This window comes from Aplosporella prunicola (assembly GCF_010093885.1).
Source record: "Aplosporella prunicola CBS 121167 unplaced genomic scaffold K452scaffold_20, whole genome shotgun sequence".
In the NCBI taxonomy this organism is placed as follows: Eukaryota; Fungi; Ascomycota; class Dothideomycetes; order Botryosphaeriales; family Aplosporellaceae; genus Aplosporella; species Aplosporella prunicola.
Window position 1 is genome coordinate 579458 of NW_022983548.1, and position 27850 is coordinate 607307.

Here is a 27850-nt window from a genome sequence, read left to right on the forward strand (position 1 = left end):
GGTACGCCGAGAGGCGGCGGGCGTGTGTCATCGGCAGGCAGCTACTCGTACATAACATGCATACGACTACATACACCTTTTCCTCCCTCTGCCGTACGAGTACACGCCTCATGCGCGACACGATTCCTTAGACCCTACAGCCCACCGCCTTTCTGTTGCTGCCCACCGGTACATGGGGCCGCGTAGAGTAGTCGTAATTGCCCAGCGCGCCCAGCCCGAGTCGTCACCAGCCCGCCTCCGAGCAGCTTCACGACACACGCGCCCGACTTGATCACCGCCCTCGATCCCTACCATTCTTCGTAACCTCTCACTCCGCCGCCCCGCCAGCCCTTCAACACGCCTTCCTCTCGCTTCCTCTTGACCGTCGCCACTTTCAGCCTCGCCCCGAACCCCGCCGACCCCGGAGAGCGCCCCGCTTGCCCCAGACATCACCGTCGACGACCGCCCGACCCTGCGACGCTGGGCGCTGCAGCATTGACTGGAGCGCACTGATTCTTCGATACCACCTATCATGTCAACGCTCGCCTCCTCTTGATTGCTTTCTTGTCTTGAAGTCTTCGCACATGCGCCGAATCGCCGCCCGCCATGAACGGATATAGGCCAACATCGAGCGGCTTGGGCTCGGGCACGAGTGCAAATGGAGCCTATGCTGGTGCCTCCAGCAACCCGCCGCGAACCATGCCACACATTTCAGACCTTAAGGCCCGCGCCGAAAGCCGACTCCAGCAAGCACCGCCGTCGGTGAGTGCCACCTCCGAACACTACAGCCGGTCAAAGGACACGACTCTGACAACTAAGCGCAGGTTGGCCCTCTGCTCCAGATGGCCGAGCAATCCACCAAGCAAATAGACACACTCCTCGACCTTCGTCGCCCGGATTTCGCATACATCGAATATCTGGTCGCTTCGGAGATTGTCTTCAATCGCGTACCTTACCACAAAGATGCGCCGATCTTCAAAGGGGACAGGGCAAGTCAATACAACTTGCACAAAAGCATGGCAAAGGTATGAAATATTGCCCTGCGTGCCCTCTCGGTTACCTCCGTCCGATGCGGATCGATAACAGCTCGTAGCATCTTTCGGAGAAAGCGGATAGGTTTGCCAGCATCAAAGAAATAATTATAAACGACAACAAGAGAAGCGGTGTCCAGCCGACTGTTACAGTCAAGGGGTCTAGCGATGGACATGCCAGGTTTGCAAGCATGTCTGCGGCCGCCCCAGCCAAGGTCCCGATCCCTACCAACCCGCGGTACTCGATGAAGGACGAACTTTTCCTTGACAACGGTACCAATGGCTCGGGATCTTCCCCACGTATGTCAATTGATGCTTCTTCCAGCCTTTCGGGCAGATCGACGCCATTCCGGGCGGATTCGCCGCGGCCCAGATCTGATATTCAACGAAAGCCGGTTCCCGGGCCACCTTCTGGACTATCATCGCAAGGTGATGCTCTGAGCGAGCGTTTCGCGCGTCTTCGCGTGGCGGGCGAGAGTCGATCCAGACAGGGGTCTGTCCAAATGCCGAGCCCAGAGGATTTCAATGGCATGGTCCCGGGACCTGGAAAGTTATTGGGACCTCGGGAAATGCGGCCAGGGGCTTTTACTCCCCCAGCACACCCGCCGAAGTTGCCATTGAATACTCAAATTCCACCTTCAATGTTGAAAGAACCAAGTCCAACGTACAGTCCAGCGAGGAATATGGCTACCCCCGCAAGCATAAACCCTCCGCGCAGCACACCACGAAGCATGGTACGGCAAAACTCCTTCCCTGCTTCAGGCATGTCTCCGCAAACCACCGGTTCCAATGGCGACCCCGATCCGTCTGTATCACAACACGCTAGCCAACCTCCGCGAGTGATCCGTAGGAAGTCGGTTCACGCGCCCAGAGAGTTTCAAATCAGTGCAGAGAAGCTCTACGACTACTTGAAACCGTATAATGTCCTGCTGATAGATGTTCGGAATCGCGAGGAGTTCGACGATGGCCATGTTTTTGTTAACTCGATTATGTGTATCGAACCGACCGCCCTACGACCCGAAATGTCTGCCGAGCAATTGCAGGAAGCTTTGGTTCTGTCACCAGATGTCGAACAGGCCATGTTCGAGCGCCGCAACGAATTCGACCTTGTAGTGTATTACGACCAAGCGACTCCTTCGGCAGACTTCCTCAACAAGCATACTCGTACTGCACAGGAGGATACATTGAAATGTCTGTACGACTCATTGTATGAGTTCAACGAGGATAAACCATTGCAACGGCCTCCGATTTTGTTAATGGGTGGGCTGGATGCATGGGCCGATCTTTTGGGTACGGGCGCCCTGAAGACGTCAAACACTACCGCAATTGTATCAGATCAACAGAACGGAAAGGCTGGAAGGCCCATTCGGCGCGTCCCCGTGGCAAGTAACGGCTCAAAATTCTATTTACAGAAGAAGAGACTGCGCGATTACAACCCATTGGAGCCAGAGGAGGAGAAAAAGTGGTTAGAAAAGGCCAGGGGTGAACGGCCAGAACGGCCCCCAGCCGCGGAGGAAGATGAAGAGGAAATTGTCGATGAAGAAGTCCCATATTTCCGAACGACCGAGGAATTTATGCGGCGCTTCCCAGAGGCGTCCGCGATCGAGCCGCAGTCGATGATGCCACCCGCTCGTCAACCACCATCTAGGCCTGCACCGTTACCCAACTACCCACTTCCTTCGGTTCCTACAATTCCTTCTCGGCCACCTCCTGCGGCTTCACGACCTAGCTACAACGGTGTCCATGATAGGAATTACCCTGCACATCATGCAGTCACCGCTCGGACCTCTCAACTTCCTTCTTACTTCCCCCCGAGCCAACTTCCTCAAAACGTCCGGCTTCCGAGGACAGGGCTCATCAACTTTGGCGTTACATGCTACATGAATGCCACTATTCAATGTCTGAATGCTACGTTGATGATGACCAGATACTTCCGCGACAACAGCTTTACAAAATGCATCCAGAGGCAGAATTGGCGCGGATCGCGCGGTCTCATGTCAGAGAACTACGCAACACTCATCCAAAACATGTGGCAAGAGAATAAAGGACCGTGTCGGCCGAAGACACTACGAGTAAGAAGATCCCGTTTGCTTGGGGTGTTATGATATTAACAACTTTGTTTCAGGAACTCTGTGCACGAATCAACAAAGAATGGGGTCTCGACCGTCAACAGGATGCCAAAGAGTTTTTTGACTTCCTCATTGACATGCTTCATGAGGACCTAAACATCTCGTGGGCTCATCCGCCGGCACAAGCCCTGACCGAAGAGGAAGAAGCGCGTCGCGAACGTCTTCCTAAACCCTACGCCGCACACATCGAATGGCGTCGCTGGTCCATGCGGGAAAAGAGTCCCATCAGCGAGCTCTTTGGCGGACAGCATGCCTCTCGCCTGCGCTGCACCACATGCCACTTTACCTCGACCACCTTCGAGACCTTTTACAGCATTTCGGTCGAGATCCCCCACTTGCATTCGGGCACGTTGAACGATTGCCTCCGTTCGTATTGCGCCGAGGAAAAGCTTTCAGGCGACGAAGTTTGGCGCTGCCCTCGGTGCAAGAAAGAGCGCGAAGCGACGAAGCAAATCAAGCTAACGCGAGCACCACACTACCTCGTCATTCACTTCAAGCGCTTCAGCGCGTCGCACACGGAGCGGGCGCGCAAAGTTCGGACGCCGATAGACTTCCCGCTGCAAAACCTCGACATTACGCCGTTTATGCTGCCGTCGCTGACTCCGGCGGAAGAGGAATACCTCGTTACGCAGCGTGGGGCGGCGCAGGATGTGAAGTCGCTCAAGAAGGATGATAAGATGGTGCCGCCGTACCGGTACAATGCGTACGCGGTAATGCGGCACCAGGGCAACACGCTGACGAGTGGGCATTACATCGCTATGGTGCGCGACAAGGCGCGTGGCTGCTGGTGGCAGTTCAACGACAGCCGGGTCAGCGAGTTCCAGCCGGAGCGGCTACCGCCGGCCGAGTCACTGCAGAACGAGATGGCGTATATAGTATTTTATGAGCGGGAACAGCGGTACTAGAAGGGGAGGAGAAGCGGGTGATGCGGGAGTGGGGGAGCAAGAAACGGACTTGGGACTTGTAGACGACGAGCGTGGAACGGGCATTGAGTTGACACGAAATGAATGATACCTCGGCGGTTGGACGACGGTGACGACGGCATGCGATGGCGAGCTAGGTGGTTTTGGGTGGCGGTTGGCAGTTAGATACTACTTTTTTTGTGCAAGACGACGCGGGGTGATTAGCTCGGAGGGCGAAGAAAATGAAACCAAAATGCTCTGATCAGTGAGTTGACTGTGGCTTGACGTCTTGAATATCCTTCTTCCCGCCATATATGGAAAGTGGTTCCGTGGAACCGGTGGGTGAGTGGGGGGGCAAGTTTGTCGCGTGGCGAAGGCGGCGGTGGGCGATGATTGGTGGTTAGGGTGAGTATTGTACGAGGTATAGTGGGTAGGTTCGGAGTTCCCGGACAAGCAAATCCACCAAGTGTCACGTCCATGTCAGCTTCGAGAGTGGTGGTGCTTTTGGTGGTGCAGCTGGCGAGTGGTGGAGATGCCGATGGCGGTGACTAAGCGCCAAAACTCGGGCCGAGACACGCCGAGCGAAGACGGATTCGGCAATGGAGCGAGCACGCCATCGCCCTTGCCAAAGTCTGGAGTGAGCAAACGCCGTCGACCAGCCATGGATTGCCGCATTGATTGCTCAGCGATGTCGGGGCGCGAGACTTTTTTCCCGCCGCCTATAGATCGCCCCTCCGCCCGGCTGAAGAAGCCCTTATTTTTTCTCACCCCTCCCTCGAGTCAATTCTGAGAGGACACTGGAGCCGCGCGTGCTGTGCTCCCACTCTCGTCTTTCACAAAAGCTTTTTGTCTTTTTCCGTTTGATACCTCATAGAAGTCGCTTCTTTCTTTGTTACCATGCGTCTCCAGGCCCCCGAGTCCGCCGGCCCCGCCGCCCAGTCCAGCGAGCAGAAGGCCCTCAAGCAGTTTGCGCAAAAGTCCTCCAGCCTGCCTTTCGGCCAGGACGTGGCTTTCTCCTCCATTGGCGGCCCCACCTACATTACCGCGCAGACGCTCGTCCAGCACGTCGCCTACGCCCTCTCCGACAAGATCTTCACCTACTCGCCCGAGACCTTCGACCTCGATGTTGCGCTGAAGGAATGGCAGTCGCAGGGCGAGGACAATGCGTTTGGATACAAGACTGGCGTCTCTTCGCTCGAGACGAGGACCGGTGCCGGCAATGTTGCTTTGGGCTACATCTTCTCCAAGGACTTTGATGTGGCAAAGAGGCACATTCCCCAGGCAATTGTTGCCTCTTCTTCCAGCCTGCAGCAGCTGAGGTCCGCCCTGGACCAGCTGTCGCTGCTGTACGGCGTGTCCAACCCCCTCGTGGCGCACGTCGCCGCTGTCGACTACGCTGCGGGCACCTCCACGGGCCTTGTCACGGACTACTCCACCTCCTTCAACCTCGCGGAAGAGCTCGGCCTTGGCCTGGTTGCCAGCGCCTCGGCCCACGAGATTCAGCACATGGCGCTGTTCTCCACCCTCTTGGCCAGCGTTGTCCCTACCATCCACACCTACGACGGCATCACCGTTGGCCGCGAGACCACCCGCGTCGTGGACGTTTGCAACAAGACCGGCCTCTTCAAGAACTACGAGGCCATCCTTAAGGCTACCTCTGATGTTGAGAAGAAGCACTCTGACAACGAGGGCAAGACCATTCGCCTGCTGAAGGCCTTCAACGACGAGTTTGGCACCGACTACAAGCTTTTCGAGTACCACGGCCACGCCGAGGCCGAGACGGTCTTCGTCACCTTCGGCACTGTTGAGGCCTCTCTGAGCGCCCAGCTTGCCGATGCTCTTGCCGCCAAGGACGTCAAGGTTGGCGTCGTCAACGTCCGCGTTTACCGCCCCTTCGTCGAGGAGGTCTTCCTCGAGGCTCTGCCCAAGTCCGCCCAGAACGTCATTGTTTTGGGCCAGGTCCAGGACCAGGCCGCCGTCACTGACGAGTCCGTCCACTCTGCTCTTTACAGCGATGTCCTCGCTGCGGTGAGCTTCTCCTCCGAGAGCGCTGCCACCGTCGCCGACCTCAAGTACCCCAGGGAGGAGGTCTGGAGCCCCCGCAACTTCAGCGACCTGTTCTCCAAGTTCGTCCCTGCGGCGGCGCAGGCTGATGTCGACTTTACGGCCGCTTCTCAGCAGTACACATTCTGGAACGCCGACGGCTCTGTTGCAGTCGGCGCTCCCGTTGTCATTGGCCAGCTGTTCTCCAAGGACTCTGCTAGCAATGTCTCGGTCCGCACTGGTCACGACAACCTCGTCTCGGGCGGTGTCGTTCGCACCGACGTCCGCAGGTCTAGCAAGTCCATCGAGGCTGCGTACTCTGTTGACGACGCAGACGTCGCCTACGTTGGTGACGAGAAGCTGCTCTACGAGTTTGATGTCCTCAACAGCCTGAAGGCCGCTGGCGCGCTCATCGCTCGCCTCCCCGGTGCCAAGGACGAGGATCTTGAGAAGCGCATCCCCGTTGGTGCTCGCAAGGGCATCTTTGGCAAGAACGTCAAGCTGTTCGTCCTGGACCCGACTGCTTCGGCTAACGTCGAGGAAGACGCCGCCCTCGAGTCCTACCTTGTCCAGCTCGCCTTCCTGAAGGTTGCCGAGGCTGACAAGTTTGATGCTGCGGCCCACAAGCTTGCCACTCTCAGCGGCGGCTCGCTCGACAGCATTGTCAGCGATGTTTCCAAGGCTCTCCGCCAGGTCGAGATCCCCGAGGCCTGGGCTACCGTTGAGCCGGAAGTTGAAAGCATTTCTCTTCCCACCAACATTAGCGTCAACAGCTTTGCCGCCTTCGAGCGTGTTGACCCCGAGCCCCCTACCCTGCTCAAGAACTGGGTCACTGCTGCCCAGGGTCTTGCTTTCAAGGAGGCCTTCGGCACGCAGACGGCTCTCCGCCCCGATCTTGGCATCAAGACCGCCGTCGTCCACGTCAAGGAGCGCCGCCGTCTCACTCCCCAGAACTACGACCGTAACATCTTCCACATCGAGTTTGACCTCGGCAACTCTGGCGTCACGTACGCCATTGGTGAGGCTCTTGGTATTCACCACGAGAACGACCCCAAGCACGTCGAGGAGTTCATTCAGTGGTACGGCCTCAACCCCGAGGAGGTCGTCGAGGTGCCTACCCGCGATGACCCCAACGTCCTCGAGAACCGCACCGTCTACCAGGCGCTCCTGCAGAACCTCGACATTTTCGGCCGCCCGCCCAAGCGCTTCTACGAGCAGTTGGCTGAGTTCGCGTCGGAGGAGAAGGAGAAGTCGGCGCTGCTGGCGTTGCTGACGCCCGACGGTGCGCAGGAGTTCAAGCGCCGCGCCGAGGTGGACACTGTGACGTACGCGGACATTCTGCTGGAGTTCCCGTCGGCGCACCCTGCCTTCCACGACATCATCCGCATTGTCAACCCGATGAAGCGCCGCGAGTACTCGATCGCGTCGAGCCAGAAGGTGACGCCGAACAGCGTGTCGCTGCTGATCGTGACGGTTGGATGGGTGGACCCCAAGGGCCGCGACCGCTTCGGCCAGGCGACGCGCTACCTGAACAGCCTGCCAGTGGGCGCGCCAGTGACGGTGTCGGTGAAGCCGTCAGTGATGAAGCTGCCAACCAAATCGACGGCCCCGCTCATCATGGCGGGTCTCGGCACGGGACTGGCGCCCTTCCGCGCGTTCGTGCAAGAGCGCGCCCGCCAGAAGCTCGCCGGCGAGGAAATCGGCAGCATCCTGTTGTACATGGGCTCGCGGCACCAGCGCGAAGAATACCTTTACGGCGAGGAATGGGAGGCCTACCAGGCGGCGGGCGTGATCACGCTCCTCGGCCGCGCGTTCTCCCGCGACCAGCCCCAGAAAATCTATATCCAGGACCGCATGCGCGAGAGCTTGAAGGAGATCCGTAAGGCGTATCTCGAGGAGGGCGGCAGCTTTTATCTTTGTGGCCCTACCTGGCCTGTGCCGGATGTTCAGCAGGTGCTGCAGGAGGCGATTGAGGAGGCGGCCGAGGGCAAGAAGGTCGATTCGAGACGCGAGATTGAGGCGTTGAAGGAGGAGGGACGCTATGTGCTTGAGGTTTATTAGGTGGGGGGTTGTGTGCGTGAGTGAGTGAGTGAGTGGTTTGGTGGTTTAGTGAGGTGCGGGTTTTTTGACGCGTAGATTATGATAGATGGAGGGAGTTTGCTTTGGTGCCTTTATAAGCACTTGCTTGCTTAGTTAGGATGACTGCGTAGGTACGGTGCGTAAGAGCAGCCGTACCTACCTGAAAATTATGAGCATGGTTCTTGATACTTACGTACCTATTTGCTTGCCTGTGTGTGTGTCTAGTGTACTTATGTATTTCTGGGGGTTTGACGTGGTAGCTGTCTTGCAGATGGCGCAAGAGCGAGGAAGCGTGTGAGCAGTCTCGTCTCTGCATGCATTAAGCGCGGCATACTACTGTCTATATGCTGAGGTTACTGGCTTTGCACAACATCCATTTAAAGCAACTCTTTACCCCTCGCCCTAACGTGCAAGGTACATAGCATGCGGTACATAGCATCTATGTAGGGTCGGTAGGTTGTTCGCGCACTACAAGCAAATAGCTCGGCGCTGTGACTACTACCCTCTCCCTCTCCTCCATCTCTCCTCCACATACCCCATCACACACCCCCCACACCCATACCCACAGCACCACCCAAACCACCCAGACTAGGCGGCACGTCCTCGGCCCGCGTGCCCCAGGTCCGGCTCTCGTTCCGCCCGAGCGTGAGCACGAGCTCCCGGCCCTCCGTGAAGAAGCTGTGGTCCAGCCAGTTGCGCGTGTAGGGCTCGTTGTCCAGGAGCGCGGACTGGATGTAGAGGTCTCCGTTCACTGTGCCGTTCCCGCCATTATTGGTGCCATTGCCACCCACCCCATCCCCAGGCAAAACACCGACACACCTAACCTTAGCCACCCGCCCCGTAACGGGGCTCCTAACCTCCACCGACGCAAAAAACGGCGCCGTGATCAAATACACGTCCTGGCCGGGGACCGGAAATAAGCCCATCATAGCAAACGCGACAAACGCGCCCATCGCACCACTATCATCATTGCCGGGCAAGCCGTCCCAGGTCGTCTTGAATGACCCAGGGACGTACCTGCGCGCCTGCCGGCTCGACAGCCCCGGCCGTCCTGCATAGTGGTACAGCGCGACGGGCAGGAACGCCGGCTCGTTCGCGATGCTGCCGACGCTGGCGTCGTGTAAGTGTGACAGGCGGGTGGTGAATGCTTCGGGGCCGCCGAGGACGCTGATGAGCGCGGCCATGTCGTGCGGGACGTAGAAGCCGTATTCCCAGATGCTGGACTCGAAGGTCTCCTGGCCGGTGTTCTGGAGCGAGCAGGCGCGGCTCGCGTCGCTGTCGAGGCTGCTGCACGCGAGCGGCTCCTGGAAGCCCCACGTCTGGTTCGCGTACCGCGGCTGGAAGAAGCCGACGAATTGCGCCGTCGACGTGTTCGCGGCCATGGGCGACACCTGGTCTGCTTTCCAGAGGTTGCGCCAGTTGCCCGCCCGGCCCAGGTACGTGGCGACTTGGGCGGATGGCGCGCCCAGCCGCTGCGCCAGCGTCGCCACCGCGAAGTCGTTGTAGCTGTACTCGAGCGTGCGCGACACACTGCGCGTGTGCGTCCCGAACCCGTAGGGGTCGAAGTCTTGCGCCGGGATGTAGCCCAGCGCTTTCCAGCTTGCGAGGCCGCCCCGCCCTTCGCAGCACCAGTCGAAGGGCTCGTCTTCGGCGTCTTTGATTACGGCCGCTAGCCCGTCTGCCCAGTTGATCCCGCTGCTGACGTTTTTGAGGTGCGCGTCGGCGAGGACAATGTCTGCGTTGGAGCCGCCTGGAGGTGTTAGGTGAGAATGAAGGAGGTTTTGGAGGGGATTGTGAAGATAGTAGGGGGGAGATGATGGCTTACCTTGTGTATATCCTTTGCATAGGCTCATTCTGCGAATCGTCAGTTAGATCTGTCTGTGCAATCGTTTTGGAATCCCACTCACCTGCAATCTGGCAGCCATCCCGTATGTCTATAAGTATCAATCAAACTCCGCACCATCCGCGCCACCTGTTCCGGATCCAAGATGGTCAGGAACGGGAGCTGCGACCTAAAGAGGTCCCAGATGCAGTAAAACGAGTCAAAATACGGCTCCTCGCTCTCCCACAGCGGGTTCTCACCGGTATAGTCCTGGGGATTGACCTATCATTTCCAGTCAGCAACCACAACACCATAGACAGACGCAAACCTACCATGGTGCGGTAAATCCCGCTGTAGAAATTAACCAGCAAGCTCCTCTCCACGCCCTCCGTCGCCACCACAACCGGGCTCAACTTCTCCCGCCACAGCGCCACAGCCTCGTCCCTCGTCGCCTCAAACCCAAACTCAGGGATCTCCGTCTCCGCATTCGCGCACGCGCGCTCACTGCTCATGAAACTAAGTCCGACACGCGCGAGCACGGGCGCGTCGCCCGGGTCCGCAAACCGCACAAACGCGCCCCCAGGCAGGGGGTACCCGTTGATGCTGCGCGAGATAGTCAAGTCGTGCACGTCGGCGCTGGCGCGGCTGTCGACAAACACGCCCGCGTCCCGCACGCCCGCCCCCGCGAAGTCGGCGCAGAAATACGCGACGTACGTGCCCGCGCCGAAGCTGGGCTCGAAGCGCGCGCCGCCCTGAATGCGCCCGCTCGCGGCGTCTACGGACACGGTGCCGTTGTCCTGCCGGCTGTCGGAGAGGTCTGACAGGTCGAGCAGGATTAGCGGACTGCTGGCCGTGGCTGTGGCGTTGCTGCGTGCGAACTGGAACCGGAATAGCGATGTGTGCGCCGCGGCTGTCATGTCCACTTTGATGCCGCTGCTGAGCGTAATGCTGAAGTAGCCGGGGCTGGCTACGACGCTGCCGTTCACGTAAGGCGTCGCGCGTGAGCGCTTGGGGAAGACGCAGTTGTTGACGTCGTCGTTGGCGCAGTGCGTGTATGCGAAGAGTGGGAAGTTGCCGAGAGATGGCTTGCCGCCTGTGCCCGAGTCGTGCATGCTGGAGAAGCCGGTGATGGGCGCGCCGTCCGTGGTGAAGCCGCCTTGGTTGCTGGTGCTGTTGGTGTCGGCTACGGCTTTGGCCATGCCTGGAAGTGTGGGTTGTGAACATGTTGCTCATGGAGAAGATGGTTATATTGAAGAGAATTAGTGGGTTTTGGAGGTGTTGGAGAAGGAAACGAACCGTAGGGAATCGTAGCGCCGGGGAAGACGTTTCCTAGACTTGGTCAATTCTTCATTCTCTCAGTAGGTTGCAGGCAATTACCTCCGTTGCTTGAGCCAATGAGCGGATCTACGTATTGCAAAGGGTCAAAAGCAGCCTGTGAATGAACGAGAGCCGCCCAGGCGCAAACCATGAAGAGCGAAGGACTCAGCATCTTGAGGCAAAGACACAAAGAAGCAGCAACACCGCTTGCAGGGAAAAAAGCGGCCGACGACGGCTATATATACTTATCAGAACCAACCTACCTGGATGTACCTATCGGCCCAACGCACCAGGTACCCCCGTAACCCCTCACTAAGAAAAACATGCGCGCAAAAAATCATGGTGGAAAGGCCTCACGCCGTCGGCGCTCTAGCATCCCCCGTGCCACACCCTCCACGGCGCAGGCTAAGCTCCACCGCGCAACGGTGCCTGGGACAATGACATGGGATACAGAGCACAGCAGCGCGCGATGTTCAGGGGCGCGTCGAGGCGGGGTACTGCGTGCTGCTATCGTCTGGGGTGTTGATGGCCTGGGTCACACAAGTGGGTGCGACGTTACTGCGTGCCAGGTCCAGGTGCCAGGGTAGGTTTGAAGCACCTGCGCAAGCGGGACCCGGAAGAGGCGTACTGCAGCGGGCCGACGTCTGTGCCGGTGTGACCACCACCATGACCCTGGCAGCCCTCTCTTCTGTCCACTTCATGACCGGTGATTTGGAAGACTTCTGTGGCAGTTGCTCGTGCGCTGTTAAGCAAGCGATGGTGTGAGCTGCAATTTGCCGCATTCTTCGGTGTTGTCTTGAGCGGGACTGAATGAAGCTTCTGAATACCATATGCTGCTGCACTGTCCCCCACTTCTGCGATACGGCACCGGGAAATGTCGTGGTATGTAGCCTGGTCGGGTGATATCAGTACCTTGATGTAATTGCTTTGTCCGCGGACAGATATTAAGTGTGATTAATTCACGGAGATTGTGAGCACTCGCCGCCTCTGTGCATCACCGCTCTTTTCTCTTTTTGTAGGTCCCCATATTGCCGATTCTTGAGGGTTTTCTTTCTTCCGAATCTACAGTCTCATGCTCGCGGTCTCTCGGTTGTGCTCTTGACCGCTTCGAATGGCTCCGAGTCAGCTGAGGGGGAGAAAGAGTAGGTCGTCGGTTGGAGTACTGGGTGAATTTGACCAGTGTTCAAGCGAGACTAGCATTGGATTCCCACATACATAGGAATAGGTCAATTAAGTTAGGTTTACGTCGTAGGAATGTTTGGAGTATAAGCCGCATTGTGCCTGTCAGGTGAGTACGGATATAATAGATGCTAGCTTCGTCTGAAGAACCGCAAGCTCAGTACGAACTGCACGGTCGAACAGATCAGCGATTGAACCAGCAGTGACGGCATCTGGTTATTTGTGACAATGAAATCCGATGGGCTCAAAAAGGGACCATGCCCGGTAGAGGGTACCTATGTCGATGCCCGACGTCCGCCCGGCTGTGACGTCGTTGGAGCCTCCGGGTAGCTGATATGTAGCTTAGGGGGTACTGTATTGGCCTGGAGAATGCATATGTAGGCAGGCATAACACAATCATTCGTAAGCTCAACATGGTGGTACGAAGACGACGGTGGTTAGTGGTTGAGAGGAGAGCGCGTGGCCAAGCACCAAGGAGCCTCCGCCACCGTCCGTGACGCACCACTTACTCGCCAAGCACCCCGGAGCTCCATTAGGCTTCAACATCCTTCACACCTTCGTTTGCCGCACCCTCTTGATACCCTCTTCTTTCTCTGATACCCCCGCCTGTCTCACTCTCGCGCCGCCATGTTCCGCGCGCAGCAAAACGCCTTTGACGAGGTCGTCGGTACGTACCCCGGATCCCTCGGCGGGGGGCCCTCGGCCAGGCCACATACATACATGCTAACCACCAAGCGCGCGCAGTCAGAGCCACCGACGAGAATCTTACGAGCGAGAACTGGGAGTACATACTCGTACGTTGCTACGGCACACGCACGTTTGCTACCGGACGAATGCTGAGGCCGTGTAGGATGTTTGCGACAAGGTCGCCGCTACGGACAGCGGGTGCGTTGACCTGGGCTATTTCCGCGGGAGAAAATGCCATGGACATTCACGCTGACAGGCTGCTCCGTCGCATAGGGCCAAGGATGTTGTCACCGCGCTGATCAAGCGCCTGGCGCACCGCAATGCGAACGTCCAGCTCTACACCCTCGAGGTTGGTCGCCTGCTCATGCCCGGCCCCCAAGAGACGGGATACAAGGACCAATGCTAATACAAGAGACAACAATAGCTTGCGAACGCTCTTTCCCAGAACTGCGGCCTGAAGATGCACAAGGAACTCGCCTCCAGGAGCTTCACCGACGCCCTGTTGCGCCTGGCAAACGACAGAAACACCCACCAACAAGTCAAGGCCAAGATCCTCGAGCGCATGGGAGAATGGACGGAGATGTTCTCCAAGGACCCGGATCTAGGCATCATGGAGCAAGCGTACATGAGGCTTAAGACGCAGAACCCGAACCTCCGCCCGCCCTCGAAGCCGCAGAAGACACAGATCACGCAGTCTGACCGCCAGAGGGAGGAGGACGAACTGCAGATGGCGTTGGCACTGTCGATCAAAGATAGTCAGGTCCCCGCACCCTCCGCGGCCAAGTCCAACCAACCTCCAGCGGCCCAGAACGGCAGCGACCCCCAGCAGTCACAAGCTATAGCATCCGGCACCACGGCGGCCACTGTTTCTCGCGTTCGGGCACTCTTCGACTTCACACCTTCCGAACCAGGCGAGCTGGCGTTCCGCAAGGGAGACGTCATTGCAGTTCTCGAGTCGGTGTACAAGGACTGGTGGAAGGGATCTTTGCGTGGACAGACCGGCATCTTCCCCCTGAACTACGTGGAGAAGCTGCAGGACCCGACCAAGGAAGAGCTGGAGAGGGAAGCACAGATGGAGGCGGAGGTGTTTTCGGAAATTCGCAATGTGGAGAAGCTGTTGGCCTTGCTCAGCACGAGCTCCCAGGCCGACGCGAGAGACAACGAGGAGATTACTTCTCTATACCATTCCACTGTGGCGATACGGCCAAAGCTCATCGAGTTAATAGGGAAGTACTCGCAGAAGAAGGGTAAGTCTAAGTCGAGGCTTTCTGCAGAACCGTTCAAGATGCTTACAGTTGCCCGCAGACGATTTCACACAACTGAACGAGAAGTTCATCAAAGCCCGGCGCGACTACGAAGCTCTCCTCGAAGCATCAATGTCACAAGCAGCACAACCGGCCTACGGCCGCCAACCCTACGGCTACAGCACCAGCAGCGGGCCCTACACCGGCGCGTACCCAGCGCAAACGGCGCCGCCGCCACCGCAAGACCCTCAACGCTTCTACTCGCCCGCGCCCGGCGAGCCAGCCTATGGGTACCCGCCACAAAGCGGGCCACAGCCCTTCTACATGATGCCGACGAACCAGGTCGGCAGCCCCAAGCCCGGCGCCGCAGACCCCTACACCCAGCAGCGCATCCCATCGACGTCGGCCGCGGCCGCGCGCCCCCAGTCCATCGCGACGTACCCGCAGGAGCTCGCGACAACGAGCTACGAAAGCCCGGTCGAGGCGACGCACCGGCCCTCGCTGCCCCAACAACAGCAGCAGCAACAACAACAGCCCTACGAAGCCTACCCCGCCCAAGCAGCCGGCGCCCCAGCATCCGCACAGCCCGCCGCGGCGTACGCCGCTGTTGCCGCTGCCGCTGCCGCCGGCGCCGGCCCTCATCGCCAGACCTCCTACGATGGCCCAGGCTACCCGGCCGCGTCCGGCCCCCCTGGCCCCGCGGACCCGTATGCGGCTGGCGTGGGCAGCCCGGCCCCCGGCGCCCTGGGCGCGGGGCCCTACATGGCGTTTAACCAGAGCAGCGCGACGCTGCCGCCTGGTGGCGGTGGCGGTGGCGCGGGCGCGGGCCCTGCCGCGGGTGCAGGTGCGGGCTACCAGGCGTATAATCCTGGCGTGATGGCGCAGCAGGGACAGGGGCCCGCAAGGAGGTTTAGTGGCGCTGCTGCTGCTGCTGCTGGGATGGGGAGGGCTGAGGACGTGGACAGTTTTTATCGGTAGGTAGGGGAGTGGTGCCTGGAGGAAGTGCGGGGGGTGGGGATAGGCTAAGGCTAGACTGAGGAGTGATGGGGACGGGATGGGATGGGGTGATGGCATGGATGGGATGAGTGAGGGATACGGGCTAAGTTGTGAGTGAGGAGGGGTTAGTTAGTATGTTAGTACCTTGGTATGATGTGGTATCGCGGTTGCGGTGGTGGAGTAGGTGGGTGATAGCGTAGGTACGCGTGCTTGCGTGCGTGCGTGCGCAGATAATAGATATGCCTCTTTACTTGTTGTGTTGTTGTGCTGAAGCGGTCGTTGCCTGGGTAGGAGTAGAGTGCTCGCTTGCTTGCTTGGTGTGGTAGTGGGCGTGGTAGTGGCAATGGTGGTGGTGGTGCGTACGTACATACGGGGCTTATCGTGTTATTGGTTGGTTGTTGGCTGTTATTGTCGGTGGTGGTTGTGCGTGCGCGTGCAGAGGTGCAAGTCAGTCAGTCAGTCACTACCTATCAAGCAACCAAATAAGCAAGTGAGTGAGGTAGATAGGTAGGTTTCTTCTCTGTCTCCCTCCCTCCGTCTCCGTCTCGTACGGATTACATCCGTATGAACGTGCGAACAGATGCGATGGATTTCTCGATCAGGAGATACTGTACAGTTTACTTCTTCGGTATCCGCCATGCTGCTGTGTGGGAGAGGCTGGTAGTACAAATACAGACGGAGGAAAGAAGAAGGAAAGGAAGGAGGAAAGGAAGGTGCTCTGATTAATGCCGTGTTCTGTTGTGCTTTTTCTTCAGCCCATATCTGCTCGCGTCTGTTCGTCTTGCATTTTCCTGCCCTCCCACCCACCCCCTACAACGCCGTCCCCCGCTCAAAGCTCTCCCTAATATCCCCCGTATACTTATTATAGAACCTGGCCAGCTTCTCATTAAACTGCTTGTTCTTCTGGTTGATATACGTGATATCACCCGCCTCATCGTCAATGCCTCTCGCACGTCTGGCCTTCAGCCTCGCCTCCTCAGCCTTCCGTATCTCACCGACCAGCTTATCCACGCCCTCCTTATCCGGGCGATGGCTCGCAAAGTCGGTGCTATCAGCCGTCGAGTAAAAGCTGCCATCGCGGTCGACAGCAATGAGCTCGCCGTCGGCGCCCTCGACGATATCCAAGCCCCCACTCGCAGCCGCGCGGCGCACCGCCTCCGCCTTCGCGCGCTCGTACCCCGCCGTGTCGGGCGCCAGCTCGCGCAGCTGCCGCTTGTACACCTTGCGCGCGTCCTGCCGGTAGTCGGCGAAGGCGACGTCTTGGCGGTGTTTTTCCTTCTTGGCCACGCGCTTGTCCCAGCGTTCGCTTTCCTCGACCGTCCAGTCCCAGGCGCGCTTGCGCTCAAAGTCCTCGCCTGCGTCTGCTGCTTCCGCTTTTAGCAGCTTGTGCGTCGCGATCGCGTGCTTGCGCTGTGCTGCTGTCAGCGCGCTCGGGTCGATTGATGCGCGTGCGGCTTCTGCCGACGAGTCTTTCAGGTTTTGCGTCCGTGATGCTGCTTGTCGTGCTTGCAGGGCTTTGAAGCGGGAGAGCCGGTTCGCGGCGCTGCTGCTGCTGGAGGAGGCTGCGGGTGCGGTGGTGGTGGTGGTGGTGGTGGTGGTGGTGGTGGAAGAGGTGTCGTTGGCGGTAGTAGTAGTGTTTGCGTCTGTTGCGGAAGCGGCGTCTTCTGCGGCGGCGTCTGGCGCGACGTCTTCTGGTGGCGGGGCGGATTCAGTCTCAACGAAGCGGCGTTTCGCGGACTCTTCTTCGAGAGCGCCGCCCGAGAGCGACGTCTTGCGTTTCTGGGCGGTAGACATGGCGTGCAGTGTGAGGAGAAACGGGGCCAGAGAATTGGGTAGCGCGAGCCGCAGTTGCGTCGGTCGTGGGAGTTGTCGTCGTGTGGATGGGTATAGTATCTGGTAGTAGTGGTGAGAAGGAGTGGAGGCTTCACCGGTCGCTGGCAGAAGTTGGAAGGTGACGTGCGGATCCATGCCGCCGCCAAGACCTGGAGAACCCACGGCACGTGACCGCGCTGCTTGCGACACTAGGTAGGAGTAGGTATCTTTTGCGAAGTCATGTCTTTGCTTGCTTGTCTATCGCGCTTCTCTCCGAGTTTATACTACCGTTCCGCAGCCAATGTCTTCTTCTCTCTCTTCGTGGAACGCCTCCAGAGCAGCCAGACGGCCCTCTCCATCACCATCGCCCACGCATCCGCCAATCCCATACGCACGCCTTATGCCGTACCGCACGGCATGTATGTGTATATGTATGTATACTCTATGCCCCGCTCCGCTCCGCCTGCACCAAGATGAACTGAACCAGTCCGAAAAGACGCCTGCCAACCACGCCATGAGAAAGTGAAGTAAGCAGTGAACCGAAGCGCGTGAAGCAGGAAGTAGAAAGAAAGAAAGAATTACGCAGAATGCAGCAAGGCAAATGCAGAAACAAAAGCGCAAGAGAAACGAAAGAAGCAAAGAACGAGGACGGGGAGTAAGAGGCGTCCTACTCATTACCCCCACCCCCCCATCCTCACTCAACACGCCAGTAAGAAACCCGAACCGCACCAAACCAGCCCATCATCATCCCCTCAGAGCCGAAGAAATGCGCGCGATCCCTGCATCACCAGAAAGAAAAGCAAAAAAGCTCTCACTCACCCCACGCACGACCCATCCACGCAACCCCCACCCCCACAGCGCCCCAGAGCACCCCCCAACCCCCCCAGGCACCAGCACCAGCACCAGCCAACCGTCCGACCCCCGCCCCTCATCCAAAACCCATGCGATGGCCAACTGAGCAGAGCAGAGCATTACAAAGCCGTACGCAGCGTAGCTAAGAAAAAGCGCGCTCTCCAATGCCACGAGCGGAAGCAGGCGGTATGACCAATCCGATAGGACAGAAGGGCGGACGAGAGCAGAGAGCGGCGAAGACGAGCGCGAGATCGGCGGGACGGAAGAAGAGCAGTACTGTTGGTGGCGGTTGTCGTGACTCTGCCTGCCGCTAAGGTCGAGGTCGATGCCAAGTGTCATGGCGAGTGGCAGGCGCGGTAGACTCAAGAATAGCGCGCTAGATGACGTCGAGTCCTAGAATAGGCATGAGTGGATAGGTCTGTCCGCGTCAATCCATTGGGTGAGAAAGCTGCTGTGCCGCGTCGTCGTGAAGGTGGGTAGGCGGATAGGTCCATAGGTAGGTATGTAGGCAGACGAGTGCCTCGAATTATCTTCTCCACCAGAAAGAAAAAAGAAGGTAGGGTAGGTACGTAGTCAGTAGTAGGTAGAGCGCGCCATCATCGCGGGCAAGCAAGCAAGCAAACAGTCAAGCACCCCCGAGTCCAAGGCCCCTCGACTGTCCCGCCAACTCACTGATAAATAAGCAAGCTTGTATGGCGCACCGCCTCATGCCACCACTGCCACCACGCCAAACCACAACGCGCAGGCAACGACGAGACGAGAGGCAAGGCAGAAAGGCAGGCGGGACAGAACGCAGGGAATCCAAAGAGCGGCGAGCAAAGAGATAGAGGAAGCAGAGGCACCTGAGCGCGCGCCTCAGTCCCCCTCAGCCATCTCATTCCGCTCCCATATCCTGCGACACAGTTCCTCTACCTCGTCCTTGGGTCCACGGGACTGATTACCCCCCGCCTCACTCCCGCTCGAGAGGGAGCTGTCGCCGCTCTCGCGCCGAGCGCCCACGTCGCTGTCGTCACGGCTGCGCATCGGTAAGTCAAAGGAGACTTTGCTACGGCGGTTCGCGGAGCCGTTTTCCACTGCTGCAGCAGCACCCGCAGCGGGCGGCGCCGGCCCGCTGCTAGACGTGGCGCGCATGCTCTTAACGTCCGCAGCCAGGCTGCTGCGTCTAAGCGTCGAGGCGCCGGCCATCGTGTGTGGCCGCTTGTCGTTCGGGTCCGCCGACGCAAGGTACCGCCTGCGCAGGCCCGAGGGGTATGCCGAGAGGCGGGCAATGGCGTCGGCAATCGGATTGCGGAAGCGGCGCACCACGCGGTATTCAGTCGTGGCCTCGTCGAAGCGGCGGAGCAGCTCGCGGTCGACGACCATGTCACCCGACGCCGTGTACGTCACGGCCGTCGTGAAGACCTGGCTGCCGCCGTGGCCCTGGCGCTGCAGGAATTCGTTCTTCTGCTGCGGCTCAATGTTGGATGATGCGCGCTGCAACCATAGTTTCTGTTGCGTGCGACTTGGTGCCAGATCCGAGGGAGTAGTGGTACCGGAGCGCGAGCGCGTGTGGCCACTTGGTGTCGCTTCGTCTCGTTGGCCGGCCATGTTGGGCACGCTCTTGTTGCGCTTGCCGGGCGTGATATCGCCGCCGCCGGCCGATGATGAGGGACGGTGCGGAAGAAAACTGCTATCACGCGGGGTGCCGGAAGAGCCCTCTCCGTTGATGAATCGGGAGACGGCCTCTTTGTTGCCGGGGGTGTCAATCATGGTGGAGCCGGTGGAGTGACTGAGGGAGCGAGCGTCGTGAGAGTCGGAGACGACGGTGGCCGAGATGTCGGAAACCTGGGGCGGCAGGCGGTGCGAGGCGCTGCGCTGCAAGATGCGGGAGGTGATCATGTCAGCGTCGGGGAGCTGGGGCTGCTGGTTGAAGGAATTGGCGCCATTGATATGATTGCTGCTATATGTTAGTCTCTCGGGAGCGCGTGGCTGCTGCGGCGGGGCGGGTGCGGGTGCGGGTGCCTGTGCCTGTGCCTGCGCGGGCTTGGGCTTGGGCTTGGGCGCTGGGGTTTCAGTTTCGGTGGCGGAATCCGACGTGTCGTTGCGGAGGGCGGCTTGAGCACGGTGCTTGGGCTTGGGGGCCTCCATGACGACCGAGTTTTGGCGCGTGTTGGAGCGCGTCGTGGCGGGCGACTGCGAGGCGCTCTCCTCTGTCCAGTTCTCCTCCTCCTCGCCCTCGTCCTCCTCTCCGAGATCGAAGCGGACAACGGGCTGCTCCGTCTCGGGCGAGGAACGACGGCGCATCTTGGCCTGCTTGCGCAGATGTTCGAGCTCGGCGCGCGTCGCTTTGTTGATGTTCTTGGACGAGGCCTGGCGCGGCAGGTGGCTGCTCGAATGATTCTTCCTCAGCGCCACGTGCGACTGGTTGCGCGGTACCACGGCGGCCGACTGGTTGCGCTTCAGGTTTGGCCGCACGACGGGAGCCTCGCCCGCCGTGGCCGTCGAGCTACCCGACAGCGTCCGGTGGTGGTTTCTCGTGCCCGCCTGCCCATCGGCCTGCGCCAGCTTGGCAGCGGCCCCCAGCTTGTTCAGATTCTTGCTCGACGGGTTGCGCTGGCCCAGGCGGCCGTGGCCGACAATGTGTCTCTGCGCCTTGTGTTGGGCGGCGCGGTGCTGCTGGCCGGCATGCGAGCTATCCGACGGCGACTGCGAGACCTGCGACGACTGGCTGGAGTGGTGGCGGCGCAGCGTCTGCGGCCGCCTTGGCTGCTGCGGGGGGACCTCTGGCGAAGGCATGTTGAGACAAAGGGGTGGCCGTCGTTGGGCTCGGAGGAGGGGACGTAGCTCCACTGAAGGCGTGCGAAAGAGGCGGGGTGTGTGCCCTCTACGGCGTCGGAGATGGATTCGTGGGGCGTCTGGTCGCTTTGACGGATGCGCAGACGGGCAGAATCGTCAATTGGGTGCGTGGAGAGGGGCTCGATGCAGTGCAGCACTGCCGGCCGTCAATCAGAGTGAGAGGAAAGACGTTGGCGAGCCCGCTGCCGTCATTGGGCCGCTCAGAGGAGCGAGCGAGCGAGCGAACCAGCCGACGACGACACCTCCAGTCTGTCTTCTGTCCCTTTGTGCTTCTGAACCACGCGCGCCGCCTCGCCTCACTGCAAGTAACATATACACAACCTACTAACTAGACTTCTATCATCACCTACCTACCTCCTCTCCATCCCTCCCCCACATGCCAGAGCCCGCCCCTCCCCCCTGCTGAATCCCGGCGAATCCTCCGTACCCAGCAAAGCCATGGATTCTCGACGCAGGGTGCTGCGTGCACGCCAACGTGCCAACGCATGGGAGAGAGGGCGGTATGCCCGGATACCGGTAGCTCCGAGTAGTAGGTAGTATGCTTATGGTGAGACCTACAGCTTATAGTAAGATTGTTCGCCTTTCAGCTCGCGCAACCAGCGTCATGCGCACTGCATCTGACTCACCGCCTTGATCCTCATTCGTCCGCCTCCAGTGCTCTGTAGGTATAGTCTACAAGTTGACGTACTCAGCATGGTTGAAGTGGTCTGCGACGAAACGTTATAGCTCGGGGGCGTGGCGGTCCAGGTTTGTTCCAATATGGACAAGCCAACATCGGAGACAAAAATTGACAGACGCCGACCTTTCTGACAAACCTGTACCGAACCGCTCCCATCTGTCACGACCGCGCGCGACCGACGGGAAGAAGCACAGGAGCAGCAGCAATGACTCTCGCCTCTCCAAGACACACATCGTCGCAGCGGTCAGCGCGCCGATCGACCCCTCAACCGCGGCTGAATCAACGAGCGCCGGATTTAATGGCGCAGGACAAACGCGGCATGAGACAGGCGCGCAAACAAACGTAACTTCCGATGCAGAGGGCTGCTGCACGAAGCGCTTCCACGTCAACGCGTCATAAGTCACTCCTGAAGATGAGGCCGCGAGTAGCTTTGATAGGCACGTTCTGAGTCAGAGGGAGCAGAGTGCGCGGCTGCCTTGGGCGGTGTACAGGCCGGGCTGAGTCGTTCGGGGAGAGTGAAGGAGTAGAATAATTGACAGGCGTAGTGGTGGGTAGTGGAAGCGCATGAGATTAAGCTTACTGCCTACGTCTATTCAAATATTGTCAAGCCGATCCCCATTAAAGGCTTCGATACCAGGTGGTCGTCAAATATGAAAAAAGCAGGCAAACTGAAAAGAACAAACTAGCAAGCAAGAACCGTCCATTGAGGTTATGCAATAATCACCGCAAGAGAACAGAGCAAGAAACCCCATCTCCCCTATAAGTACCAATTCTGGTACTACAACAACAACAACACACAACCCCAGCTCCAGCACACCCCCTCACAACACAGCACAAACTATTCTTACAAGCCCCCTTTCAATACGACAACAAGACAGGTACCCTCACTCACAAGCGCACCCCACCTGGGTACGAAGTACCTATACAGAAGTACCTATACAGCCTACTAGATAGACACAACACAACCTAAGGCTATTCGATACCTATCACGTACAGGTACTTTAATTTTTAGATAGAAAGCCGCTCACGACGAAGATGAGCATGACGATGCATGCATGACGAAGCAGTGTGGGTGACAGCAGGAGGCAGTGCAAGCGGTGCGAGCACGGCAGGCAGCACGAAAGAACTGTAAGGACAAGGACAAGGACAAGGACAGTGACAGGGACAGCCCCCACCCCACAGCCTCGAGGCAGTGATTGGTGACATCAGCATAGAGGCAGTGGCAGTGGCAGTGCTGCAGCAGCCAGTCACAGTCACAGGCACAGGTACCTACAGGTACAGCTACAGCTATAAATACCGATACAGTAATCCGCAGAAGAGCAGCACTCCGCAAAGTAAATGGTTGATATACAGTGGCTGTACATTTACACACGCATCGCCAGCACCACCACGTATGTATGTGCAATACCTACGTACGCAGCTCGCGAGGCAGTGCGCGCAAGCCGCGAGCCCCAAGACGCAAGCAGCACAGCCCACACAGCCTGCACCGCAGTAATCTCTACCACACACACACACACACACACACACACACACACACACATATACACACATATGCACACACGACAAAGACTCGCCGTCGCGAGGCAGGCTCGCCAGCTCGGCCTGTACCAAGCACTAATTTGCGCGTATCGCGTATTTGCACTGCATACAGCGTATTCGTATCCAAGCAGTCCGCGCTACCTAACCTTATCCTATTGGTGCCGTCGCGAGCGACAGCGACAGTGCCAGCAGTGCGGACCTTCATGCTGCTGCTGCGCGCGCGCGCGTGCTGGGCTTGGGGCACGCCGTTGCTCGTGCTGGGGACTTATCATTTATCTACCTAGCCTTACCGCATTTCCTTGACGCGTGGAGCAGCTGCCTGTTTTGGGACGAGATGAGAGGAGAGGAGAGGCATATTTCGTACTCGTACTCCTACTATGTACGTGGTAGTGGCTGCGGACCTTGGTCGGAGCGCGCATCCCACATGGCAAGGCAGCGGCAGTGAAATGTGACGTTCGTCGGCCGCGACACAGCAGGTAGGTGTGGAGTGGTGGGCCGGCGGGCACCTCGATACGCTCGGCAAGCACGCCCGCCAGGCCGCGCAACCAACATCACCACGACCGAGAAAAAGACGGGTGCGGTTAGGGTAGTTAGTTGGCGTTACGGCGCGCTCGCGTCAACGGCGCACATCATCCCATCAAGCGAGCGTGCTGCGGAACCAGCGCCCCAGCGCCTCGACCTCCATGCGCCAATTAGACGCGCGCGCCGGCCCCGTCCACAGCCCCGCCCCGGCCTTCGGTGCGAAGCGCACGCGGAGCTCGGCTTCGATGTCGCTCTTCTCGTCGCGCGAGATGCTGCGCCGCATCAGCTTCACCAGCTCCTGGCCCTGGTCGTGCAGGATGGCGTGCGCGCCCACGCTGACGCGCATAGGAGGCAAGCGCAGACCTCCGCCCGTGGGGGGGAAGAGGCGGCGTGCGCGCCTGCGCTTCTCGAAGACCGGGGCGCCAGGCTCGCGGAAGCTGGTGGGTGACTCGGCGCCTAGGCGGGGCATCTCGAAGCCGGCGAGGTCGTCGTCCTCGTCGTACCCCTGCCGAATCACCTCGCCGATCTCTGGCGTGCGGAAGAAGTGGATCGGCGACGCGAACCGGTCAAAGTACCCGTCTGGGGTGCTGAAGAAGGCCTTGCGCGCGCGGGTGAGCGCCGCTACCGGTAGCGCGGGGTTGTCGCGGTACTTGCCCCAGGACGTCTTGGCGAGCGCGACATCTCCGGCCTGCACGTCGGCGTCGACATGTTCGTCGTTGGCGAAGAGCTCCACGTCGCCGAGCCGGCTGGTGTACTCGGCCGCGTCCAGCAGGTCCGTGGGGAAGATCCAGTTCACAATGGGGTTGTTCACGGCCGCGGCGGCGACGCGGTTCTTTCCCATGCGGCATTCGGTCAGGGCCAGCATCGTTGCTAGACCGCCGCCCACCAGCTCGCCGCACACGCCGAGCTGCAGCGATCGCAGCCGTGGCCGCGCAGCCAAGGTGGGCGCAAAGTTTTCCAGAACCCAGTCGTACGCGGTCAAGACATCGTGGATCGGCGTGGGGTACTGGTGTTGGTCGTTGTCCAGGCGATAGTGGACGCACACTACGGTGGCATTGGCAGAGGCGGACAGGGCGGCGGCAACATCGTTCTCGTGATGCGGTGGTGGCAGGCCAACAGGAGGGAAGAGAGGACCGGCGGGCAGGTAGAGCAGCAGAGGAGAAGGCGAGCGTGGTGCTGGAGCCTGAAGGATGCTGGCGTGGCGGGTCAGCAGGGCGGGAGGTGGTGCGTGGGTGGCAGGACGAAGGCAGTGCGGGCGAACCTCAGTTGCACCAGGCCATTGGATCGGGCAGGCACGGTCACAGTGTCGAGCCGCGGCGTCGAGATGGTTGAGAACCTCGGGCCATGACGCAGGACGCGCTTGGCCCCCAGGCGGTGGAGCAACTGGGGTGGCAGTGGTGGCATGCGGTTAAAAAAAAATTAAGGTGTGCTGTGTGTGCTGGTGATGACGATGACGACGACGTCCCCTGCTGCTGCTTCTGCAGCTGATGGCAGGCCGAGACGGGCGTGCAGCCGAAGTTGTATGTACCTACTACAGTACTTTTCAGAGTGAATCTGGGCTTTGTGGGCTTTGTCTAGATTGTACGTAGTACTTCTCGCTCGGCGCCGTCAATCTCATGAAATTGCGCCGGGGCACGCTAGCAGGGCCACTCGGATGGCCCCCCCGCCATCGACGTGCGGCGCCCCAACCAGCCAAGTGCCAGGGACCCTACCGCCTCAAAGAACGGGGGGCGCGATGGCGTTGGCTTGAAAATAGCCTTCCTCTGTCCTTTCTCTCTCCCCTTCCCTTCCCCCCGTCTCTTTCTTCCCCCTCTCTCTTGGGCCTCTCCTTGTTGCGACTTTACCAAGTAATCTTAAGCCACTCCTTTGAGCTTCAGCCTCCCTGCCAAAACCCCCATAATTGCGTACCTCGCGCGCGCGTCCCTCCTTGTACGCTGCTGAGCTTTCCCCCTCCAGCAGTCTGTGGGGCGGATCCTAATCTTTTTCGGCCGCAGGGCGAAACCGACACGACCGCGACACACAGCCTCGCTACCCCAGGCGCAAGAGCATTCTCCAGCCCACCTCAACTTCCAACCCTCCGCACGCCTCTTCCCTCTCGTCAATTGCCCTAGCAATCTCTCGAATCCTACCGCACGCCCCGCCAACCCACCGCAATGGCCGAGGGCAGCAGGTTACGGGGCTTCTGTACCCTGGTGCGCAACCTCGTCCTTGCCGCTCTCCTCTACACCTGTATCTTGGGTATCATTAGCGTCGCCAAGAACCCCTCGGTGCGCCCCAAGGGCAAGCTTGGCATACCCGCATTCTTAGGAAAGTCTGGGCCCGTGGACCTGATCGAGTCGACGAGGTCTGGCGTCAAGGTCAAGTTCGCCGGCTCGCCGAACAGCATCCACATCAACCCGCACGCGAACGTCTTCAACCGCCCCGACAGCGCCGTCACACCCAAGGATGACTTCTTGGGGCCGAGGCCGGACGTGGACACCGAGGCGAACCTGCCCATGCTGGTCGAGGAGTGCAGGGGAACATACAACGGAATTGAAAAGATGAGAAACGTCTTCGAATGCCTGCAGTTCCTCGCCAACGACGAACACCGCTACTACCAGGTGCCCGAGGACGGAAAGAAGGCCAGCCAGCAGGACCCCCGCAAGTCTGAGTACCTTGACTCCGACGGTCACGGAAACAGCTTGGACAAGTACGTCTCGCCTGCTGAGGCCGTTCCTGCGAGCAAGGAATCCATTGGAACCTGTTCTGGTCCCATTGTTCCCTACCACACCTACTGGACTGGCCCTGCGACTTGGAGAGTTGAGGTTTTCATCAAGAGCTATCTTTACACGCAAAACCTGGCCTGCTCTCGTCTCTATCTCTGGGTCGATGCCGACAAGAGCCCGAACGCCGTCGAAAACATGCTTGTCCGCGATCCTCTTTTCGCTCGTTTCTTGCCTCTGGTCGAGCGCGGTGACATCACCGTCATGCCGTGGAGGTTCCCCCAACGCATCCCTCTCCCGAACCACGTGGACCACGCCGATGGTGCCTACAAGCCTTCGGCCAAGCCCAATGCCAAGGGCGAAACCGTCATCGCCGAGGGAGTCGTTGAGGACGCAGATGGCCAGCAGTGGCTTTCCCTGACCCCGAAGCAGATGACCTTCCTCCCCGTCGCCGTCTCCGACGCCATGCGTTTCGTCGTTCTCCATTTGTACGGCGGTCTCTACTTCGACATGGACGTCCTCATGCTGCGGGACATGCGCCCTCTCGCCATCCCCAAGGATCACGCGTTTGCCGAGCGCTGGGCCGCTCACGCGCACCCGGGCGACTACAACACCGCCATCATGTCTCTGTCCGCCAACAGCTCTCTGTCATCATATCTCCTCCGCGGCGGCGTCCGCATGGGACTGAACTTCCACCCTCGCGTCATCGGCCGCATGGCGTGGAAGGACGGCCGCGACCAGGAATTCCTCATGCTCGAGACGGCCGCTTTCGATCCCATCTGGACCGAGTTCAACTGGGACCGTGAGGGCCGCTGCACCGTGCCGTGTCTTAAGGACTACAGCGCAGCGTTCAAGGGCAGACCGGGTGCGATCAAGGACGAGTGGCAGAGCTACGACGGACCGCAGCTGGAACCCGTTAACCACTCCAAGCAGGAGCTGCGCGCGCGCGTCGATCCGGCCGGCCAGGATGTTGTCAGGACTTCGGAAAGCGCGAGTGAAAGGCCAGAGGAAAACGTGCCGCACAGCGCAACGGCGCAGTCGCCAAAGGCCGGCACGCAAAGCGACAGCTTCACGACGACCAGCGCCGAGGAGGCCGAATTGAGGGCGAAGGGCGCGGTAGCCGACTACAGGCTAGAGGAGGACAAGTACCCTCCGAACAACCGCACGGTGGAAAACTTCTTCAGGGGCGCATGGACGTACCACATCCACAACCAGGTGAGTCTTGAGTGTTGCCGAGGCCTGAAACAAGGCGGCAAAGATGGTCAAACGACGGTGGACATGAGCTAACGGGAAAACGCGCACAGTGGCTCAAGCACCCCGAGCCCTCGAGCTGGATCAACATTGTCGAGATCGCGCACGACGGCTTCTTCGCGGGCAAGCGCACGAACCCGTACGGCGAGTTGTGGCACGGCCCGGACCTGATGCCGTATAACTACTGGCCCGAGTTCGTATAAACGGAAGTGGGAGGCCTCGGAACCTGGCAAGACGACAACAAACCAAC

The 27850-nt window shown here is 59.4% G+C and overlaps 11 protein-coding genes across 11 annotated transcripts; 6 read left to right on the top strand and 5 right to left on the bottom strand.

The window, feature by feature from the left end:
• The first annotated feature begins 101 nt into the window (after positions 1–101).
• On the top strand, positions 102–4305 carry K452DRAFT_254814 (uncharacterized protein). Its single transcript, XM_033538337.1, has 4 exons — positions 102–741; positions 804–1004; positions 1073–3082; positions 3136–4305. Exons 1-4 carry the CDS (start codon positions 586–588, stop codon positions 4042–4044), a joined length of 3276 nt encoding a protein of 1091 aa, XP_033395131.1. The 5' UTR covers positions 102–585; the 3' UTR covers positions 4045–4305.
• A 510-nt stretch (positions 4306–4815) lies between these two features.
• K452DRAFT_289977 (uncharacterized protein) lies at positions 4816–8162 on the top strand. The gene has a single exon (XM_033540919.1). The coding sequence runs from the start codon at positions 4939–4941 to the stop codon at positions 8143–8145; it is 3207 nt and encodes a 1068-aa protein (XP_033395132.1). The 5' UTR covers positions 4816–4938; the 3' UTR covers positions 8146–8162.
• A 447-nt stretch (positions 8163–8609) lies between these two features.
• K452DRAFT_289979 (glycoside hydrolase family 92 protein) lies at positions 8610–11233 on the bottom strand. The gene is made up of 4 exons (XM_033540920.1): positions 10318–11233; positions 10071–10267; positions 9989–10017; positions 8610–9913 (listed from the first exon to the last, which is right to left on the bottom strand). The coding sequence occupies exons 1-4, from the start codon at positions 11182–11184 to the stop codon at positions 8703–8705; spliced, it is 2304 nt and encodes a 767-aa protein (XP_033395133.1). The 5' UTR covers positions 11185–11233; the 3' UTR covers positions 8610–8702.
• Positions 11234–13035: 1802 nt separating this feature from the next.
• Positions 13036–15655, top strand: K452DRAFT_320544 (uncharacterized protein). The gene is made up of 6 exons (XM_033544331.1): positions 13036–13148; positions 13226–13275; positions 13332–13366; positions 13442–13517; positions 13593–14415; positions 14474–15655. The coding sequence occupies exons 1-6, from the start codon at positions 13109–13111 to the stop codon at positions 15388–15390; spliced, it is 1941 nt and encodes a 646-aa protein (XP_033395134.1). The 5' UTR covers positions 13036–13108; the 3' UTR covers positions 15391–15655.
• A 249-nt stretch (positions 15656–15904) lies between these two features.
• K452DRAFT_289982 (uncharacterized protein) lies at positions 15905–17325 on the bottom strand. Its single transcript, XM_033540921.1, has one exon. The coding sequence runs from the start codon at positions 17200–17202 to the stop codon at positions 16219–16221; it is 984 nt and encodes a 327-aa protein (XP_033395135.1). The 5' UTR covers positions 17203–17325; the 3' UTR covers positions 15905–16218.
• A 145-nt stretch (positions 17326–17470) lies between these two features.
• Positions 17471–18100, top strand: K452DRAFT_289984 (uncharacterized protein). Its single transcript, XM_033540922.1, has one exon. It carries the CDS (start codon positions 17522–17524, stop codon positions 17744–17746), a length of 225 nt encoding a protein of 74 aa, XP_033395136.1. The 5' UTR covers positions 17471–17521; the 3' UTR covers positions 17747–18100.
• On the bottom strand, positions 17834–18669 carry K452DRAFT_77333 (uncharacterized protein). Its single transcript, XM_033547114.1, has one exon. It carries the CDS (start codon positions 18409–18411, stop codon positions 17965–17967), a length of 447 nt encoding a protein of 148 aa, XP_033395137.1. The 5' UTR covers positions 18412–18669; the 3' UTR covers positions 17834–17964.
• Positions 18670–18927: 258 nt separating this feature from the next.
• Positions 18928–20847, bottom strand: K452DRAFT_232580 (uncharacterized protein; the record flags this gene model as incomplete). Its single annotated transcript, XM_033537240.1, has 2 exons — positions 18928–19204; positions 19292–20847. The coding sequence occupies 2 exons, from the start codon at positions 20845–20847 to the stop codon at positions 18928–18930; spliced, it is 1833 nt and encodes a 610-aa protein (XP_033395138.1).
• Positions 20848–22686: 1839 nt separating this feature from the next.
• K452DRAFT_77350 (uncharacterized protein) lies at positions 22687–23618 on the top strand. The gene has a single exon (XM_033547115.1). It carries the CDS (start codon positions 22925–22927, stop codon positions 23426–23428), a length of 504 nt encoding a protein of 167 aa, XP_033395139.1. The 5' UTR covers positions 22687–22924; the 3' UTR covers positions 23429–23618.
• A 20-nt stretch (positions 23619–23638) lies between these two features.
• Positions 23639–25126, bottom strand: K452DRAFT_289987 (uncharacterized protein). The gene is made up of 2 exons (XM_033540923.1): positions 24909–25126; positions 23639–24840 (listed from the first exon to the last, which is right to left on the bottom strand). Exons 1-2 carry the CDS (start codon positions 25049–25051, stop codon positions 23763–23765), a joined length of 1221 nt encoding a protein of 406 aa, XP_033395140.1. The 5' UTR covers positions 25052–25126; the 3' UTR covers positions 23639–23762.
• Positions 25127–25800: 674 nt separating this feature from the next.
• K452DRAFT_232589 (uncharacterized protein) lies at positions 25801–27803 on the top strand (the record flags this gene model as incomplete). The annotated part of the gene is made up of 2 exons (XM_033537242.1): positions 25801–27564; positions 27654–27803. 2 exons carry the CDS (start codon positions 25801–25803, stop codon positions 27801–27803), a joined length of 1914 nt encoding a protein of 637 aa, XP_033395141.1.
• Positions 27804–27850: the final 47 nt, after the last annotated feature.